Source organism: Sebastes fasciatus, chromosome 22 (assembly GCF_043250625.1).
Source record: "Sebastes fasciatus isolate fSebFas1 chromosome 22, fSebFas1.pri, whole genome shotgun sequence".
Lineage (NCBI taxonomy): Eukaryota > Metazoa > Chordata > Actinopteri > Perciformes > Sebastidae > Sebastes > Sebastes fasciatus.
The window spans coordinates 16,425,486-16,444,560 of NC_133816.1; the positions used below are offsets into that span (position 1 = coordinate 16,425,486).

Here is a 19,075-nt window from a genome sequence, read left to right on the forward strand (position 1 = left end):
AGTCACATCACATGATCTTCATCAGCATATTATGGAGTTGCCCGCTTGTAATAGAACTGCAGATGTTCAAATTTCCATTCTTTTTTAAGCCCCGTTTGGCTCAAAAGCCACATTTTTCTCGACCGGGGAAAAGTCGTTAAACACACAGTTAATCTTTCCTGCAAGCACGGAAGTGATTGTTGGAGTGTGTTACTCATTCCATCAGTTAGGAACCAGTGAGTGGCCGGATGGACAAACATGTGATTCACCGACAAACTATACGTCTTCTGTCTGCTCTGGGTACTTCAGCCAGCACGGGCATGTCGAGCCTTACGTCAGCTGGCATTCCATGACACACACACACACACCCACATATGAACACACACACCATGTTCAATCTCTTCTCAGGACCTGTGTGTAGGTCAGCTCCCCCCAGCACATTCCCAGCTCATTCTCATTCCATCCATCTCCTCCTCCTCTTCCTCCTCCTCCCTCATGTCTGTTTAAACAACTCGAAGTGAAGGAGTCACTCTTTGTGTGAGAACACCACTCTATCAGTTTGATTTAGCACTTCTCAGATATGATTCACCTGTTTTCCGCTGCTGAAGAGAGGACAGTGAAAAGGGATGGACGGATGATAATGTTGATTTTCTGAAGGTTAGAAAGAGGGAGATGACAGAACAGCTTCCTCTGGAAACACACACATGCTGTAGCATCTTTAATATCGCTGGCTGAACTGTGCTGGAGACGAACGTTACCGTAGAGTCTACTAATTATAAACCACTCAGATTAACAGTGTTTTAGGAAATGTAAAAAAGACTTGACCAGATTAAATGATAACTTAAATGACTTTTGACAAGATTCTTTTATCATAACTACACATTTGTTCTCTTTGTTACTTTACTGTGATAATGAAATATGTTTATCATTATTATAACAATATGTTTTTCTCTTTTTAATGACATGCTTTGTTCTAAAGAACAAGAAATACTTTTATTATAACAAGATATTTTTCGTCCTTATAACAAAACGTTCTGTTGTGATAAAACAGTTTTCCATCATAACAAGATATTCCTCCTCGTTTCAGTCAGATCTTTGTTTAATATTTATCTTGTTTTATTACAACCAGATGTAGTTTATTCCTCCTTACATAAGTGTAAAAGTGATGCTCTCGGCCTTCAAACACGCTGGCCATGTTCCAGTCCTGTCCCAGTGGAAGAGGCCCACTAGATAAAATAAACTCAGTTTCCAGTAAAATTCCCAGTAACTCCATCGACAGAGCGACCGCTTCCCCAGAATGTGTCCCTCTTTTCTCTGACCTACATTCGCTGGTCCAGACCAAACTTCGCCTCGCTTCGCTGGGGACTGCTGGTTTAAAATAAGCACCGACTGCCAACTGGCTGTCCTGGGTTACACAGCGTGGCTCCCTGGCCCAGACTCGCTGTGTCGTCACCAGACTCTGTCTCCTCTCCATTTCATTCATCACTGCCCGTCTCCTCCATGTATGCCACCATTGTCTCAGGGCTCCTGTCGGCCTGCCTAACTGTCTGTGTCCGTTCCTCCATTTGTCTTCTCTTGCTCCAAGTCATCAATCTGTTTCCAAACAACTGAAATCCTGCGTATCCAGTATGTGTACGCCAGGGTTATTATAGTAAACTAAACTGAAATGATAATTACTGGTTAAAAAACTAATAAAATAAAAATTAACATTCAGTTTTTAGTTTTTTTAGCTGTAATATATCACTACTGATAACTGATAACTGATACTGATAACCTCCGCCAAGGCCAAGGGCGGAGAACTGGGCAGTTGTTTTCACCGGCGTTGGTTTGTTTGTTTGTCTGTCTGTTAGCAGGATACTCCAAAGGTTCGCAATGGATTTGAATGAAACTTTTTGGAGTGGTGGGGTGTGGCACAATGAACAATCCATTAGATTTTGGTGGCGATCCGGATTCAGGAATTTTTTTAAGAATTTCCGATCAGCCTGATCATTAAGACCACAGGGTATATGACGCATTGATGACGCGTGACCCCGCCTTCTTCCTTCTTCTGAGAGCAGAGAGATACGTGTGTGGATGTGTGCGGGAGCTGCTGGCCGTCCGCGGTGAGAAAGAAAAAGGTTTAGATGACGGGATGAGAGACAACGTAGTGTAACGTTATACAGACATAACAAGGCTGCTGAAAGAGAGAGGCATCCGCCGATACATTACACGGAAACACACCACGTTAATACTAAGCCGACCACCTCACGGTACCGCCAGCTGTGAGCTGTGAACTGTTTTTAAAGTCACGCACCTTGGTGGAGGTCTGCGCTCTCCGAGTGCCATTCTAGTTTAATTTACGTTGTTACTTTTGTCAACTTATTGTGACTTTATCTTATCATTGTCTTTCTATCTTATTAATGTTATTCTTAATCTTATTATTGTCATTTTATCTTATCCTTTATTACTTCTCTCATCCTGTACATTTCATTGTACCGTTGACGCCGCGTTAACCTACATATGAAAAAAGAAAATTGAAACCGAACTGATATTGAACCACAGTAATTGACTTGACATTCTTGACTTGGATTCCTCATGTTTTCTAGTTTCATATGATACCAGTACCTTCACTCTAGCTTTAAAACTGAACCTGCTACAGTAAAGTCGGTCCAGGGGAGTTTAACGTATGCAATTCTACACATAATTATCATAACTAGGATTGCTAAATAAAAACCCTGTATGCCTAACGAGGATCTATTTGGTCAGGAGTCTCCGCTCTGATGAACAGAGAGGAGGTGTTCAGACATGTTCTTTCCACCTCCCGGGCTTCATGAGCATGCTAAGTGGTCCAACCTCAGGAGTCTCAGCACGTCCACGGCTAATGTGCACGCAGCAGACGGAGCTCCCCGTGATGTTATCACAGCAACATCATAACCTCTGCTGGCCTTGAATGGCACTCGCCGCTCGTTCTGATTAGCCCCGCTCCTCTTTTGTGCCCTGAGGTGTGTCACTCACACACTCCCCTGCTCCCAGTACAAAGAGGCAAAAAAAATCTAAAGATATGACTCAAGAGCCATGTCAGATTTATCTCTCTCGAGGCAAATATAAAAAGCTTCCATCGCCATTGGTTGAAACCTTAACTAAGCTTTTAACGGTCATGGACGAGCAACTGTCCGTGACTATCGCATAATGTGCCTAATGGAACATTAGCTTTCCTTTTCAGCATCAGTGCTTCCTCCGATTGACCTCACAAATTCAGAATAAGAGCTCAAACCCTGTTGCTTCAGGGTTACTGGGATACTAACTGCTATTAGCACTATACAGCCATCTACTAAAGCCATCCACTAATACGCTTTCAAAGATGTGGAAACATTTAGTAACCTTGTGATGAAGCACAGACTCGCCAAAAAGTCAAGACAGAGCTGAGAGAGAAGAGGAGGAGCGTTGTGATATCGCCCTCTATTATCACTTCACTCTGCATTCGCCGTCTCCCAATTAATTCCTCCTCTCAGGTGGAAGACAGAGGAGGTAATTAACGGTGCCGAGGCAGTAAAGAGAAGGAATACTCACTGATTACGTTCCACTTGTAGCACCAGTTGGAGGTCGTTGGATGAGAGCGCTATTTCCCCGCTGACTGGGTACTCCTCCTGTCGGGTTAAGAAGAGGGATCAGGTCAGGGTCGCAGCAGTGGAAGAACTCGCTTTGCTTCAAGTGCATTTAAAAGCATCAAAGTGCATTTACAGCACTGTTTAGACTGAGTGTTAAGCCTGCAGGTAACACAGTCAACAAGTTGCCCGAAGGCAGTTAATTTCAAGCTGAGTGGCCACGGAACCTGAGAGGAGAAATCAATGCATTTGAGACATCTATTCCCTAAAATGTATTTCAAAAGAAATGCTTTTCTGATGTGTATATATATATATCAGAGACATGGGAATACATGTTCAAACTGCATTCTAACTCAACCTTTCTTTTCTCTATTGACTAATCTGCTAATGCTTTTCTCAATTATTTGATTTCTTTTTTTGCAAATTGTCCAAAATAGTGAATCAATACCCATTACAATTTGCCCAAAGAGCCCAAAGTGATGTTTTACAATTGGTTGTTTTCTCCAAGCAAAAGTTCTATAATTTGATCAATATATATAAAAAAAAGAAAAGCAGCAAATCTTTAACATTTAGAAGTTGGTATTGTTGCTTTAAAGAAAAAATATTTAAACTAATAATCGATTATCAAAATAGTTAAATTATTGTTCTATAGCACATGGTGGACAAATATATATATATTCTTAACTGTATGTCTTTTTCCAAAGAGAAAACGTGTGTTCAACAGTAGGAAGATAAATAAACTTTATGCAGCATATTATTAAGTCCCAATATTGGCCTTTAGTGGTGTTCATTATACCCAAATGATTGAGGAGATTTTACCATTCTGACCCTACAAGCACACATCTGCAGCTGAAATGAGCTGCAAAGCACAAGTTAAAAGTGTTCAACCATCACTGGGTGTAATTTCAACAAAAAAAAAATTGTGTTTTAGGGTCCCTGAAATTTGCGCCCCAACTTTAGCAAAACACTGGTGATTTTATTCCGACAATGGAAGTATGTACAGTGAAATTGCTTGAAAAGTCATTTGGTGTAAGGTCGGCATAACACTAAAAGATTAAGATGTCAATGGGCCAATGGGTGGACATGTTGACCACATGGTGATACCAGAGAAAAGACCAGAGGGAAGCAGCCACAGCAACACAACGGGTCATTTTCCCATGTAGCTGTCAGGATATCTCGCTAAGGACCAAAGTGTTATATAAATATTGACGTTATGTTTTCTGTTCTGGATCTAGACTTACATAATTCTGACCAACGCCCACTGTGTTATAAACAATATGGAAATATATTTCATTAGAACTTGTCCATATGGTTTTAATCATGAGAAACACTTGAGCTCATTAATCATTTCTATAAATAAACCTCAAGCTCACTTCTCTCTCTCTATTGGCAGGCATCTCTGCAGAGAAAACACCAGTTTCACGCTCCCTATCTGGACACTGCAACGAGGGAAAAAAACAACTCCGTTTACAAATTCACTTTTTTTTCTTTCTGCTATTTAGGACGACACATTTTGCAGATGTAGAGAGGAGCAGGTGGTGAAGAAATGTTGAAATGTTGTCAATTCAATTTACCCTCCATCAGTGTGTAATGGGGAAATGTGAAAACAAATATTGCTTCAAAAAACTAATCGATTCATTAGTCTTTTTTCATGCATAAATGCCAAAATTCATTGGTTTTTGCTTCTCAGATGGAAGGACGTGCTGCCGTGTGTATCATGTCAATTTAATATCTGTGAATTTTGGACTGCTGGTCGGACAAAACAAGACATTTATTGACATTAACTCGGCCTTTAGGAACCTGTGATGGGCATTTTTCACTATTGTCTGACATGTTTTTGATGACTATCGACTAATTGAGAAAGTAACTGACAGATCAGTCTATCATGAAAATAATTGTAAAGGCCTTGACACACCGAGCCGATGGCTGGCTGTTGGACCGTTTGGGGCCGTCGGTGAGCGTCTGTCAGCCTAGTTTTTGCGATGTGTCCTGTAGAGTCAGCTCTAGTCTGCCAGTGTCGGAGTTTTTTTTGGCCGATTCAGCATGTTGAATCTGCGGCGGCGCTCGTCGGTGAGAGAAATCACTCTGATTGGCTGTTCAGCTTAAACGAAACAGTGCACGAGAAGACATATTTGCAGCGTGTTCAAATGCAACTTGTTGGTTAAGACAAAAGGAGTTGTGAGGAGACGCAACAGTCGGCCTTCAGCTTCTCTAGTTCTTTGATGTCAGCTTGGTGTGTCTGGGCCTTTAGTTGCAGCCCTATATGCGAGCTCACTGCTCATTCTGTGCAGCAGAAAAGAACTCCTATAGACAAGTAAACAATCTTTGGTATCATCATTTTTTGATACACTATAATGAGACACACAATCTGAGCCGGTAATGGATGTTATGTAATGTACACACAACAACTACTAGACTAAAGGAAATCATATCTGAATGATGAAATTTGAAATTCTGATGTTTTTTGCTGATTGAGTAACAGCAGTTCTGCAAAATAATACTGATTCGAAGAACGTTGTGTAATCCCAGAGCCAGAAAACAAGCTGAAGACTTTGTTTCCACTTCCACACAACCCTTTTGTGTCTGAACGATTGGCAACGAAACTATACATTCCCAGGTAAAACTGGTCCTATATGCAAATGCCGTACACCAGAACAAAAGAATCTGTGCTGCTTTTCCACAAACAGGGTTTGCTTTAAAGTCCTAGTGAAACGGAAGTTAGACCGTCTTTAGCTTCTCTACTGTGAGTGATCTCACGCCATGACCATTCTTAGAGAGCATCTTTGCCTCCACATACACCTCTCTAAGTTGCAGATCGATTGAAGGATGGATGTTGATACTATCTTACATAAGCACACGTCATATTTTGTTTTATAGGAAGACAATTTGCATATATTGTTAAATAGGCGCAAACTTTGACTGGGGACGTGATCTAAAAGGGTTAAAAAAAGACCATTTTTCATTTCATCTCGACTTTAAGGACGACTGCTGCGCCACAGCTGACAAGAGTCTGAAGCACCATAAACTCTTTACAAGCACCGTGAAATCATTACACTTGTCTCCGCTGAGAAAAATCCTTTTGCCAAAAAAAAAGCGAGGTAGAGTGCGACTGCGCGTCTCCGTCAGAATGATCTCGAGTGGCACTGCATGCCTGCTAGTCCTACAACAGTATCAAAGAGACAGTTTTCTTAAACCAACAGTGTTATAACATGCTAGGAGCTCAGCGGGGTTCGGCTGTTTGATGGCACTACGAGGACGTGGCCATCAGTGAACCGTACGTCAGGCACCAGCAGCTGCTGTCCTCTCACATTTTAATCCTGTACAGTAATGTAATCGAGGGTAAAACGATTCACAAATTGGAGACATTTAAACTCCAATGGGCACCCGAGGACATACTTGACCTCAATGTTACTGCAGTACAAACTACATATGGGACAATCCAACATTTCAGATATAAATTAGCAGCTTTGGTGCTCTTCAATGAAAAGGAGTATGTTTGTGACCAAGAAAGTCTTTCAAACTAAAAAGTTATTCTTTTAAATTTGCAGCCTTGTTTTCATCTTGTTTGTCAAGTACTGCATTGCTGAGCACCTGCAGCTCCATGAAGCCACTAGTTTATCATCTGTGAATAATAGTGAAGTGGTTCTGAGCCACTTGTGTCAAAACATTGTGGTTTAGCTGAACCTCATTTAGCATTATATCAACCTCACTGTTTGTAATGTTTGTCTACCCGGCTTTTTAAACGGAAGTCATTGGCCATAACATTTTGGGGGTGCACAAACAAGCCCAGAATTTCAAGGAATTACATCCACATTGGACAATTTCGCACCTCGCGATTTAAAGTTCAATGCCAACATTCGTCGTCAATGCAGGAAGTAGTATGCTCCTCGTGTAGCGAGGAGAAAAGGGTGTGGAGTTCAGGGAGGTGATTTTCATGCAGGAAAAACAGACCTGCAATCAACTTTTGTGATTTAAATTCATCGTGACCTTCCCTTTACTTTAAGTGTTCTAGTCGCCTAACCCTAACTGTACCTTAAAGGAATACTTCACCCACAAAATGTCCATTTGTATACCAGTTACTCACCCCGTGATACTTTGAATTCTTGAAGAAAACTTTGTTTTTCCCGCAAGCCTCCACGGTGAACGGAGAACCCAAAAACGGAGAAAAGTCTTGATGAATTGAAGTAAATGTGGTTCAGGGTTAGGGTTAGGGTTTCATTGTTGTTAAACCTGGACCCCATTTATTTGAATTCATCAAGGATTTACTGCGTTTTCTTCAAGACTTCAAGGTATCACGCAGTGAGTAAATGATATACAAATGGGTCATTTTGTGGGTGAAGTATTCTTTTAACTTTAGTCTAACTGCTAGTTAGACTCACAATCTTTCCCTAACCTTAATCATACTGTAGTTGCTATACCTAGATATTGTGGAAAGCGGCAGTGAAAGTAAATAAAGACTGTCAATGTTTTTTGCAGAATTGGCAGTTCTTACACACCGAGAATTGCCTCTACACACACTTTGACATATGAGGCCCCGAGTTTCAGTGTTGTGAAAGGAAAAACATTTCCAAGGACTTAAGGTCAAACACTACAACATAATGTAGTTTTAAAAAGTCACAGTGTAGAGAAATCATTTACTACATTACAATAGAACCATCAGGGCGCCTGGGTTAGCTCAGTTGGTAGAGCGGGCGCCCATGTAACAAGGCTTGGTCCTGACCGCGGCAGCCCGGGTTCGAATCCGGCCTGTGGCCCTTTCCGCATCCACTCTCTCTCTCCCCCCTTTCCAAGACTCTATCCACTGTCCTCTCAATAAAAATGGAAAATGCCCCCAAAAAAATAACTTTAAAAAAACAAAAAAACAATAGAACCATCAAGTGGGATCGACTGAGAGATAGCAAGTCTTATCTGTATCCGCTATTCTATCTCCCATCTCTGAGCAGGGCTCCAAACACAACAACCTATTATGAATTCAAGACCATTCTTTTCCCACTTTGTCAGTCCAACATGACACATGCTCAGCAGACGTACTTCCACTTCTCTTGCTTCATTTTCAGCTGTTTAGTTGTGAAACTTCCTCCAGCTCAGCTGAAAAGACCTCGATAGGTCACAGCGAGTGCTGAGTGGGAAGTGAGAAAAGGGGGGACAATGTGAAAAAGGGAGAGGACGGGTGACAGCCAGTAGCAAGAGTGTTAGGAGTTACATACGGGGAGGAGGAAGATAGGGAAGTGTGAACTATCCAGAAGGCAATAAATTGGACAAGGAGAGGTCTTAAAGGTCTCAGTATGCTTCAAACACAGTGCTTGTTGGATCGTCTTACAGTGTCTGAGGCTCCTTTAGAATGGGGCTGTGCTGAGGTGTGAAAGTAAGCGGGTTTCCAACTTCTCTCTCAAGCTCTCTTTTTGCATTCTTTACATAACTAGTTCAATCAATTTTTATGTGTACAATATGTCACAAGAACCGTTACTTTGGTACCAAGTCAATGCCAAAACTCTGAAAACGTGACATACTTGTTTTTCTACAGTACCGTAGGTACAGTAGGTACCATCAGGGCTCGAGACTACCGGCGTCCCGTCAACCCGTAAACTCGCTATCGACACATCCAGGGGACGCACACAATTTTTTTTCCTGATTAATCCTTATTTCATGGGCTATTTGGGGATTTATACAATATTATTACATACTTATGTAAAAAAAAAATTTACAAAACCTAAGCATTCGAATACTGATTTGGAGGACGATTACTATGGCAACGGTCGAAGCACTGAAGCTTTGAAGCATTCGGGTCAGCCCTATCTAAAAGCATCTGGAACTTTCCAAAAGCAGGATTGGGGGAGTCTGCGTCCAGCAATTTTCATAACTTTCCAAAATGTGACCCAACAATAACTCACTTTAATTCAGCAATTGTCCAGGTGTGTAGAGGGGGTCTGTCTGGGGATGTGTGTTGTCCAACCACACCTGAAGGCAACATTTTTTATACCCATTTCTAATGGCCAAGAGGGAAAAATGTCTGCTGTCATAGCTTCCTCCTGACTACACCTCACTGCCTCCCTAATCTCAGTCAGATTCCTTGTCCCCAGACGGCTTTTCGACCCACCTCAAAGGTCGGCCATTAGAAATAAGTTTAAACACTTTTTTTTCAGCTGTGGTCCCACAACTGTCAAACGACCTAGTTGTTTTGAAGTATACTGAGGCCTAAAGGCAGAGATTCCTGATATGAAACCTCAATGTGGAGGCTTCATACGCAGAAAAGAAGGGGTTAAGAAAGAGAACTATTCATCAGATTCACCGTCTGTGTGACTTTCTAACTCAAAATATCCAATGACCGGTTACTTTGCCTGGTGGAAAAGCATCTCCATTTCCTTTTCCACCTCACTGCCTTTCTTCATATCTCCGGGCTAACATCTCAGGGTCCATTCTTCAGAATGATTGGTTCAGAGGCTCCGCTTACTGAGTTTGTTGTGGGGCATCTGCACATTTAGCCGACTGATCAAACGGCTTCCAAAGCCTCTCATTCCCTCAGCCACATTTGTCGATCTTTCACAGCAGCCACTGGTGTTTGTGCTCTGAGTGATTTGGGCTGCTACTCCTGATTTCTGGAGGGTTACGGGGTATACAGCTTTAATCTCCCCCGCTGGTTTAAAGAGAAAATGCCACGTAAAGCTGCATCAAGTATACGCAAATTCAAACTGTGTGTAGTGACATGTTTCATCATGTTTCAGTGTCAGTCAATTTCGGATTTAGTTAGTGCGCCACGTCCTAGAGGATAAGGTGGAGGATGAGGAAAATGGGCTGAGGCGAGTACGAGGGATGGAGAGTTTGGAGAAGTTAAGGAGTTAGAAAAAGGCTCACTTGATGGAAAGAGACAGTCGGAGAGACACCGAAAGAGAAACAGAAGGCGAGACAACAAAGAAACAGGAAAAGACAAATCGATGGTGAGAAAACAACAGGACAAGAGGAAGCCAAAGAGACGGCACAAGAAAGGAGAGTTGTTGAATTGGGTCGTGCCTTCGATGCTTATCTGCTCGGGGCTGAGGATAGACATGGAGTAGAGGATGAAGACAGCAGCATCCATGCATCAGATGGAGTTCCAAAGCCGGGGCCCCCTCTCTGTGCTCCAGTGAAGCACAGCTAACACACACTGTGCCAGAGGAGGGCTTATTAGATGGATCAAAGCTTGTCTAATCTACATGCTAAGAATATGATGAGAGGGCCCTGACAATCCTCCCTTTTCCTCCTGAGAGGCAGCGATTATCATACAGGGTTATGAACTGTAAACATGCAAAGATGGGATGATGTGCGCCGCTCTTCAGATCTTTGATGTGACTGCGGGTTGCCACAGTGACAATAACTACGCTCTATTACGGCTCATCTCATGCATTAACATGATGCCAGGCAACAGTTGTTTAGTGACGGTTAATGCGTGTTCATTTGATGACACAACAACACACTTAAAAGACGCAATTTTGCTTAATGGCTGCCCCTAAGTGGCACCACGAGACCTTGGATAATTCTGGTTTAATAAAAGTTTTCTTTTCATAGGTTTGGCCAACACTCCCATCGGTTATGATCGTAGTAACCAAAGTCTGAGATCTGAGAACATGGTGACATTAAACTCAAGAAACACGAGCAGTCGGGAGGCCAGACAGGTTGGAAACAAGCCAACACTGGAAGCAATTAAATGGGTCTTTAAACTGTGATGAACTTTTACAACAGACTATTTGTGTAATAGATTTACCCCTTGTCTCTGCTTTCTCTTCCAAGTAAGTTTGGCTAACCTGGGGGTTTGTTTGTTGTCAGCATTTATGAGAACAGTTTTACCACTACAGATAGTAACGAGGGCCAAAACCACCAAATGAAGACCCAAGCTTTATGAAACCAGAATTTTCCTTTCAATATTGACATGAACACCCAGAAATCTTGCAAAAATGATGTTGGTAGAACAAGATCTCATTCTTAAAGAAATCCCTCGGTATAGCATGTTTCCAGACCTCTGAATTGCTGATCATGTCCATGAATTGTTCAACAGGTCAAACAGATGTGGTGTGCTCATTGACAGCTGTAAAGAAAATCAATCAGAGCTTTCGTAGATGGAATTAAGAACATCTTTCTACTACCACCTAGCTACGTCCAATAGCTTCAATGTCCAGTAAAACTTATGTGAGAGACGTGGGGGTGGGATGGATATGTAAATCACTCGCTACTGATTGGTTAGGACTGGAGCTATCAATCGATGAAAATATTTAATCGCGAGTTAAAATTAAAAATGTGCGATTTATCGCAAATTAATTGCACATTTTTAATCCCTTCAAAATGTACCTTAAAGGGAGATATGTCAAGTATTTAATACTCTTATCAACATGGGAGTGGGAAAATATGCTGCTTTATGAAAATGTATGTATATATTTATTATTGGAAATCAATTAACAACACAAAACAAATAACAAATATTGCCCAGAAACCCTCACAGGTACTGCATTTAGAATAGAAAATATGCTCAAATCATAACATGGCAAACTGCAGCCCAACAGGCAACAACAGCTGTCAGTGTGTCAGTGTGCTGACTTGACTATAACTTGCCCCAAACTGCATATGATTATCATAAAGTGTGCACGTCTGTAAAGGGGAGACTCGTGGGTACCCATAGAACCCATTTTCATTCACATATCTTGAGGTCAGAGGTCAAGGGACCCCTTTGAAAATGTCCATGCCTTTGACAGCCCTACTAAAAACCCATTAACTTTGAGACGAGGGAACAGAAGTGCTAAGATGCTAACTCATTTCCGGGTTTCAGGACTCATTCCTGCACCACTCTACTGAGAAAGCAAATTTTCAATCACATATCTGCTAACATCCAAATACTGGCAATAAATAAAAGAAGAAAAGGTTCCTGGATGGAGCTTTCCAGCTGCAGTGATGACTGACTGTGAACCATTCACTACTTCCTTCCCCTTTTTTGACTGTTTTTCTTATCGCAGTGAAACTAGGCCGTGAAATTGTTGAAGGAGCTACAGTCGTCTCCGGTGCAATTTCTACCGATCAGTCAAGCAGCGTGGAGAAGGGCCGGGAAAGGTGTGAGTGGATAGAGCTTTACAGGAGGAGGCAATCACGTCGGAGACCCGAGAGGGCTTGGAGAGCGAGGGCGGAGGAGGACCGAGTGATGCTGAGGACGGTGGAAGAGGTATGAGAGCCGAGGCAGGGACGGAGGCTGCCGGCTGCTGAGGATCTGAAGTCTTTTTGTTGCAGAAGAAAAGGATGTACCGAATAACCGTTTCCTCTGGTACTGAGTGAATGTGCTCGTATGCAACCGGCTAAATGACATGAAGAGCCTCTATAATTAATCTATGTCAAATGCGCGTCAAAGCGGCTAAAATTAAACAAGGTGTTGTTCTGAGAGGCAGAGGAGAGGAGCGTGGAGAGGTGGAGGCGGGGTGGTTGGATGGGCACATGCAGCGAGGTACTTATTACTGTTCCCTTCAATCCCCCACTGAGCCAAAGTGGGGTGTCGACAGTCTCCAATGATCTGTCAGGCCGAAAAAGGGATGGGAGCGCTGTATCAGTACAACGGAATACCCATCACAACCTTTCTGCTGTCTCTGAATACTCTGAGAAGAAACTTTGATTAACGCTTTCTATGACGCCCATGTCTATAACGCATTAAAAACATGCATTATCATCACTGTTATAATGCATTATCATGTGATTATAAGCTACTCTAATGGTAGGTTTCCACCGAGCAGTCCAGTTCAGTTCGTATTTTTGCGTTTCCATTAGCTAAACTTGTGGATGGCGCCCATAGAACCACTCCACTATAACTTTACTTGAAACTGTTATGTTCATTTTGCACTAAAGTTCTTAATAAAATGAGAAAATACTCAGTACTTTTCACTTGTCATGTATTTAATTCACACAGGAGTATACAAAATTAGGCTTTACCGTGTGGTTATTTCATATACACTATTCATTTATTGAATTAGTAATGAAATTCCTGAGGTATAGACAGATAAAATACATTACAAGCTGGTTATAAGTCATTATAAGTGGTCATGTATGATGATACTTGACCATATAAGTTATTATAATATGCTTTTTATTGCAATTTGCATTATAAAAAGTGTTTTTTTCTTAAATCTACAATCCCTGTCCAAACAAATGTGTACCAAAGGATGGACTTTTAGTAGTTTGTATGATTTTGAATGAGGTTTTCTTACATTGTATTGTTGGTGTGGCAGTAAACATCATTTTTCTGTGGCATTTAGGATTCAGTACTTGAACTGAGGAAATAATAATAGCGATTGTATTTTAAATGTATTCACTGAGATCTAACACACTTTTATTTATGAGCACATAAAAACATAACATCTCATTTAATCTGAGCTAAACTGAATCTAATGGGCTTTAAACCCCAGTTGTGTGTGTTGTTACAAATGTATCTGTGCCATACACACCCCCAACTATCTACACACGCCTTCTGACCTATCTACCTCCAAGCTTTCTGTTTCTATGATACGTACAACAACAGCGCATCACAAATGACTCGCTTCAATTCACTTTGTTCCCTCAGACAAAAGGGAAAAGTTGAACTTGAAGTGAGCAAAAACAACAGCGCATCCTCCGCTTCCATCAGATAACTTCTGTTGTGAGTCAACAGCTGTCCTTGCTCTGATTGAAGGCTGTTTGGGAGTGTGTTGATGTTTGCCAGGATCTCCTGGCTCTGATGCTACCTCACGCTGTGACAGACATGGTATCCAGGCTAATCACATGCATCACAGCGCCCAGATCCAGACTATGAATTCACATTGTAGAAATTTCCCACGCAACAAACAATAACAAAAACTAATGGCCTGCTTAATTGCTACGAAATCCCTCTAAGAAGGGATTGAGATATGCCTCTTATTGTGATGGCACAGCTGGATATCTGTGTCAAACAAAAAGGACCACATAGCACAGCTCTCTTATTAAAGCATGGGCGAGGTTGGATTTTTGGGAAGGCTTTCTGTTTGATTCCGATGCCAGCGAGCGCTACGCTTTTTGTCTCCCCGAAGAAAATTAATCACTGACATTTGTAATGAACGTTAATTTGGCCTCAGCTGTAAAGACAAGTACAGGCATTTCCAGTCTGTGCCTCGGTCTGTCACATAGATGACATCGATGCTGGGGACAGAAAAGAAAAAGAAGTGATTGAGGAAAGGAGAGTTCAGGGACATGTCTCCGCAAGCTGCTCGCAAAGATAATTTATCACTGATTGAATCCTCACAAAGCTACGATGGAATGAAGATGAGAGTTCATTGCTGGAAGAGTAAATTCACACAAGATTTCTCTTCTTTTGATGAGTCCATTCTCCGCCTCTGCTCTGACCGTGACTGTACATAAGTGCAGTCCAGACCACATAACGAGACTGCAGCAGGGAGGCTGATCCATCCGCGCTGCCTTCCCAGTTGGAGAGAACAATTTACAATCAAAGGTAATTCTTTGAGTAAGATGTGGAAAAAGCTTTTTGTGATGCTGCTCTCCTACTGGACAACAATACAAGGTGCCACCTGGGGAAGATCGACAAGGCTTCACAACAAGTCCAACAGCATATTACAGTCTATCACCACAGCAGCGACTTCTCACAGCCAGTATTGGTGGGATTGCAGTTGCTTTGCAGTCCTTTTTCTCCTCACCTCGATGCCTGCCACTGGGAAACAATGTCATGTGTTTAGTTCTGTGTGTTGACTTGTAGGGAGCACGGTTACGTTGTTGACTATATTATTTCGACACTGGCTCTAGATGAGCCCATCATCACCAAGATGAAAGAGATCGATTCTCTGAATCAGACCAAGACCGGGAAGCTCATTCAACCTCATTCACAATGTCCTAAGAATATTATAGAAATGCAAATGATAACTGTCTGTTAAACTTCCATCCATCCATTATCTATACCCTCTCATCCTGTGTGGGGTCGGAAGGAATCTGAAGTCTATCACAGCTAGGCCTGTCACAATAATCCACTTATCGTACAATATATGGGCATGACCTTGATCATTTTTACGTTATCGACTTATCGTACGATATATGGGCATGACCTTGATCATTTTTACGTTATCGACTTATTGTACGATATATGGGCGTGACCTCGATAATTTTTACGTTATCGAGTTATCTTACGATATATGGGCATGACCGTGATCATTTTTATGTTATCGACTTATTGTACGATATATGGGCATGACCTTGATCATTTTTATGTTATTGCGTTATCGCACAATCTATGAGCGTGGCCTAAATCACTTTTACGTTATCGACTTATCATACAATATATGGGCATGACATTGATAATTTTTACGTTATAGACTTATCGTACGATACATGGGCATGACATTGATCATTTTTACGTTATAGACTTATCGTACGATACATGGGCATGACCTTGATCATTTTTACGTTATCGACTTATCGTACAATATATGGGCATGACATTGATCATTTTTACGTTATCGACTTATCTTACGATATATGGGCATGACCTTGATCATTTTTACGTTATTGATTTTTTGAAATCATTTTCCTCTTGTATTATTGTTTTTTAGTCTTTAGCCGTCACTGTAACTCCACCTTCCTACTGTGAACAGTCCGATCTGTAGTACAATGACGTATGGTGTATTCATTCCAGCACTGCATATTCAACGACCTTTGAAAACACACCAACGTTGACTTTGAAATGAGTATACCAACAGCTTTACTCTACCAACTAATGTGCCATCAGATACACAAACCCACTACCACATGCCATGACATTTAAATGACATCAAACACAGCTGGCGACCAAGTGGGGATTCCATCAAATAAAGAGCGGTTTCATTTCTCATCACAGCATCACAAGTCCTCAGCAACAATCATTCAAAAGGAAAAACAGGAATCAATGCATTGTACGTCCCTGAATTCCACGAAGGACAAAGATGAAAGACTGATCTCTGTGCTTCATTAACATATTATCTAACATTGTTTACAAGAAAAAGGACATTTTACTGATGTTGTGTGACCGGATAGTGATTTGCAGCTCTATTGTAAAGTCAGTTTATCATGCCAGCATTGTATTCAAGTTCAAGCCTCAATCATCAAAACGACTTTACTTCACAACACGGGGAGTCAGAAGTATAATTTCATACAAAATGATTTCCATATAAATCAAATCCATTGGAGCCAAAAAAAGGCCCTTTTTCGTGCCTTCTCCCTTGGATATTCCACTCCGTCTGAGGCTCAGCATGTAATATTTCACTGGGCAACTTCACAGCATGATTCCTCCTTTAAGGAAAAAGAAAATCCCTTTTTATACGACTAATGGCTCCGAGGAAACAATCCCACCCCCAAAGAAGCAACAAATACACCCAATTTTAGATGTAATTGCGCCGTCCAAGGACGAACTAACTAATGTGACTAATCGTCTAAACCACGGTCATCTTGTACTTGTAATGGGAGAGCTTTCTAGAAGGATGGGACTGAGGTACCGTAGTAAATGCAGGTCGTAAAGAGGTGAATGGGAGTTGTGTGCACTATAAATAAAATAAAGCATACACAAACATAACATTATGTTTTTAAAAAATGGCAAAGTGCCTCCACTCTTCTATAAAGTCTTCTTTGTGTTTGTGCACTCCGTTACCTGAGCACCATGAAAAACAGAAGTTAAGATGCGCTCCTTGAGGTTAATTTATCAGCTAAGAAGTGAGTCGCTCCCCACTCACAGCGCTTAGCATCTCCTCATTCTTCAGCAGCATGAAATGTTTTTTGGGAATGGATGTGGGCGGCTGGATGAATGCTGATATGAGAAATGGAGGGCTCTTTGTTTGCAACTTTTTAGATATCCTCTTTGCATTAGAGCTCCTGTGTTTACCTATTTAATATTCACCTGGAGCCGGGCGCCATAAACTACACTCCTCCAAAGCCATTTAAAAATAAAGAGCTTGTTAGGAGGACTAAGTGTGAGCCGTTGATAGAGCGTTCTGCATTCAGGCTAATATGAAAATAGCTGTGCTGTCCTTTGGTCTGTTTACTTTATCCTAACACACCTCGCCACTTTTACCTTGAACATATTTACCGATCAATAACGTGGGCTACTTAAAGTCAGCTGCATTACCTGCTGCTACCAAAACCCCAGAGATAGACATATTCAACAGCAGTGCTCTTAAGTGAGCAGGCGGCAAACTTTGCTGATAGCAATTTGGTTGGAAAGCTGATGCTGGATCATCTTGTGCTTTAACTTTTTGAAACCTTGGCTGCTTGGTATTCATTCCTTTATTTAAAGGCTTATAGCATCTTATATGGGCATGCCATATATAGATATTTTCAGGACTGTCCAACATTCAGGAAGGCGAACTTAAAAAATGCAGACAATAGTCAGTAACCGTGTTTCCATTCACATATTTTTCTAAACTATATGGAAACGGAAAAATTCCATAAAACGTCCTCAGTTGCGCTCCATCAGCTGTCTCTGCTGACGAGTCAGACAATGTTTGTCTCCGTGTCCAGACAGCATGAAACATGGCCAATACTAGCTGACATGAAAGAACTATTGAAACTTTCCCAATTGAATCAAATTCCTGAAGACCTCTCTGCATTTTTCTAGATGGTTAGACGGCCAAGCCGACTTGTTTTGTTTCCGGTTCGCAACCACTACTTCTTCTTCTACTCTGTTTACTGGTAGATTACAGCCATGCTTAGCCTATAGCGCCAACTTTTGACCACACTCAGTGTAGACGAGTTTATTGGCTCCAAACCAGTTGATGGAAATGCGCATTTCTTTTCTGCGACATTTCAAAAGTTTGCTTAAAATTCACTGGACAATTGAATGGAAACATGACAAGTAGTACTGTACAGTGCATCTACTCTGAGTCTTACACAATTTGATATCATCGTTTCAGGGATATAAAAACCATGGTAACAGGACATTCTTATTAGACTTGATATCGTTTTGGACCAGGCTGACGACGTAAGTCCTGGGTTTGACTTTGGTTCCTAGAAACTGAGAGAACCTGCTAGAGAAGACCTCTAGTGTGTTCATCACTTTGAGCAACCGCTTTCACATTACACGCAGTAATGTGATTCTATGTTAAAGCGGTGCATTAATTTAGAACCGACACGGTCTGCTGTAGCACAAGTTGGTTGTGAGAGGCAGGACAGAAATTACTCAATCATTCTGCTAAAATTGCCTGCTCCCCAGGGGAAATAGACCATTTTCTTGACATCTACACTGGGCCTGATATCTTCCTTGGGAAGTCAGAAGTTTATAGCACAATTTATCTGTGTGTTATAATACAGAGTTGACCTGCAGGATGTGGACATCGCTTTAAAGCTGCTTCGCCTTCAGGGTCAAGGTTTGAAGGCAAGAGTCGCCGTATGAAATTTTGAAAGACTCTGAAGTGTTCTTCACTGGCACTGGAAATACCAAAAGAAAAGAGCTGAATTTTTAAAAAAAGAGAGAGATGAAAGGATTCTGTGAGAAAGCATATATAAAATATAGCAAAACGAGGGGG

General features: G+C 41.5%; 2 protein-coding genes across 2 annotated transcripts in view; one reads left to right on the forward strand and one right to left on the reverse strand.

Annotated features, from left to right (window-relative positions):
• The window catches only part of LOC141760961 (bolA-like protein 2), a 246,952-nt gene that overhangs the window by 94,540 nt on the left and 133,337 nt on the right, over nt 1–19,075 (forward strand). The window lies entirely within an intron of this gene.
• Nucleotides 1–19,075, reverse strand: part of adam19a (ADAM metallopeptidase domain 19a) — a 169,445-nt gene that overhangs the window by 89,022 nt on the left and 61,348 nt on the right. The window contains exon 3 of the mRNA XM_074624422.1: nt 3,529–3,605. Coding sequence (XP_074480523.1) covers nt 3,529–3,605 — 77 coding nt within the window. The remainder of the gene's footprint in view (nt 1–3,528; nt 3,606–19,075) is intronic.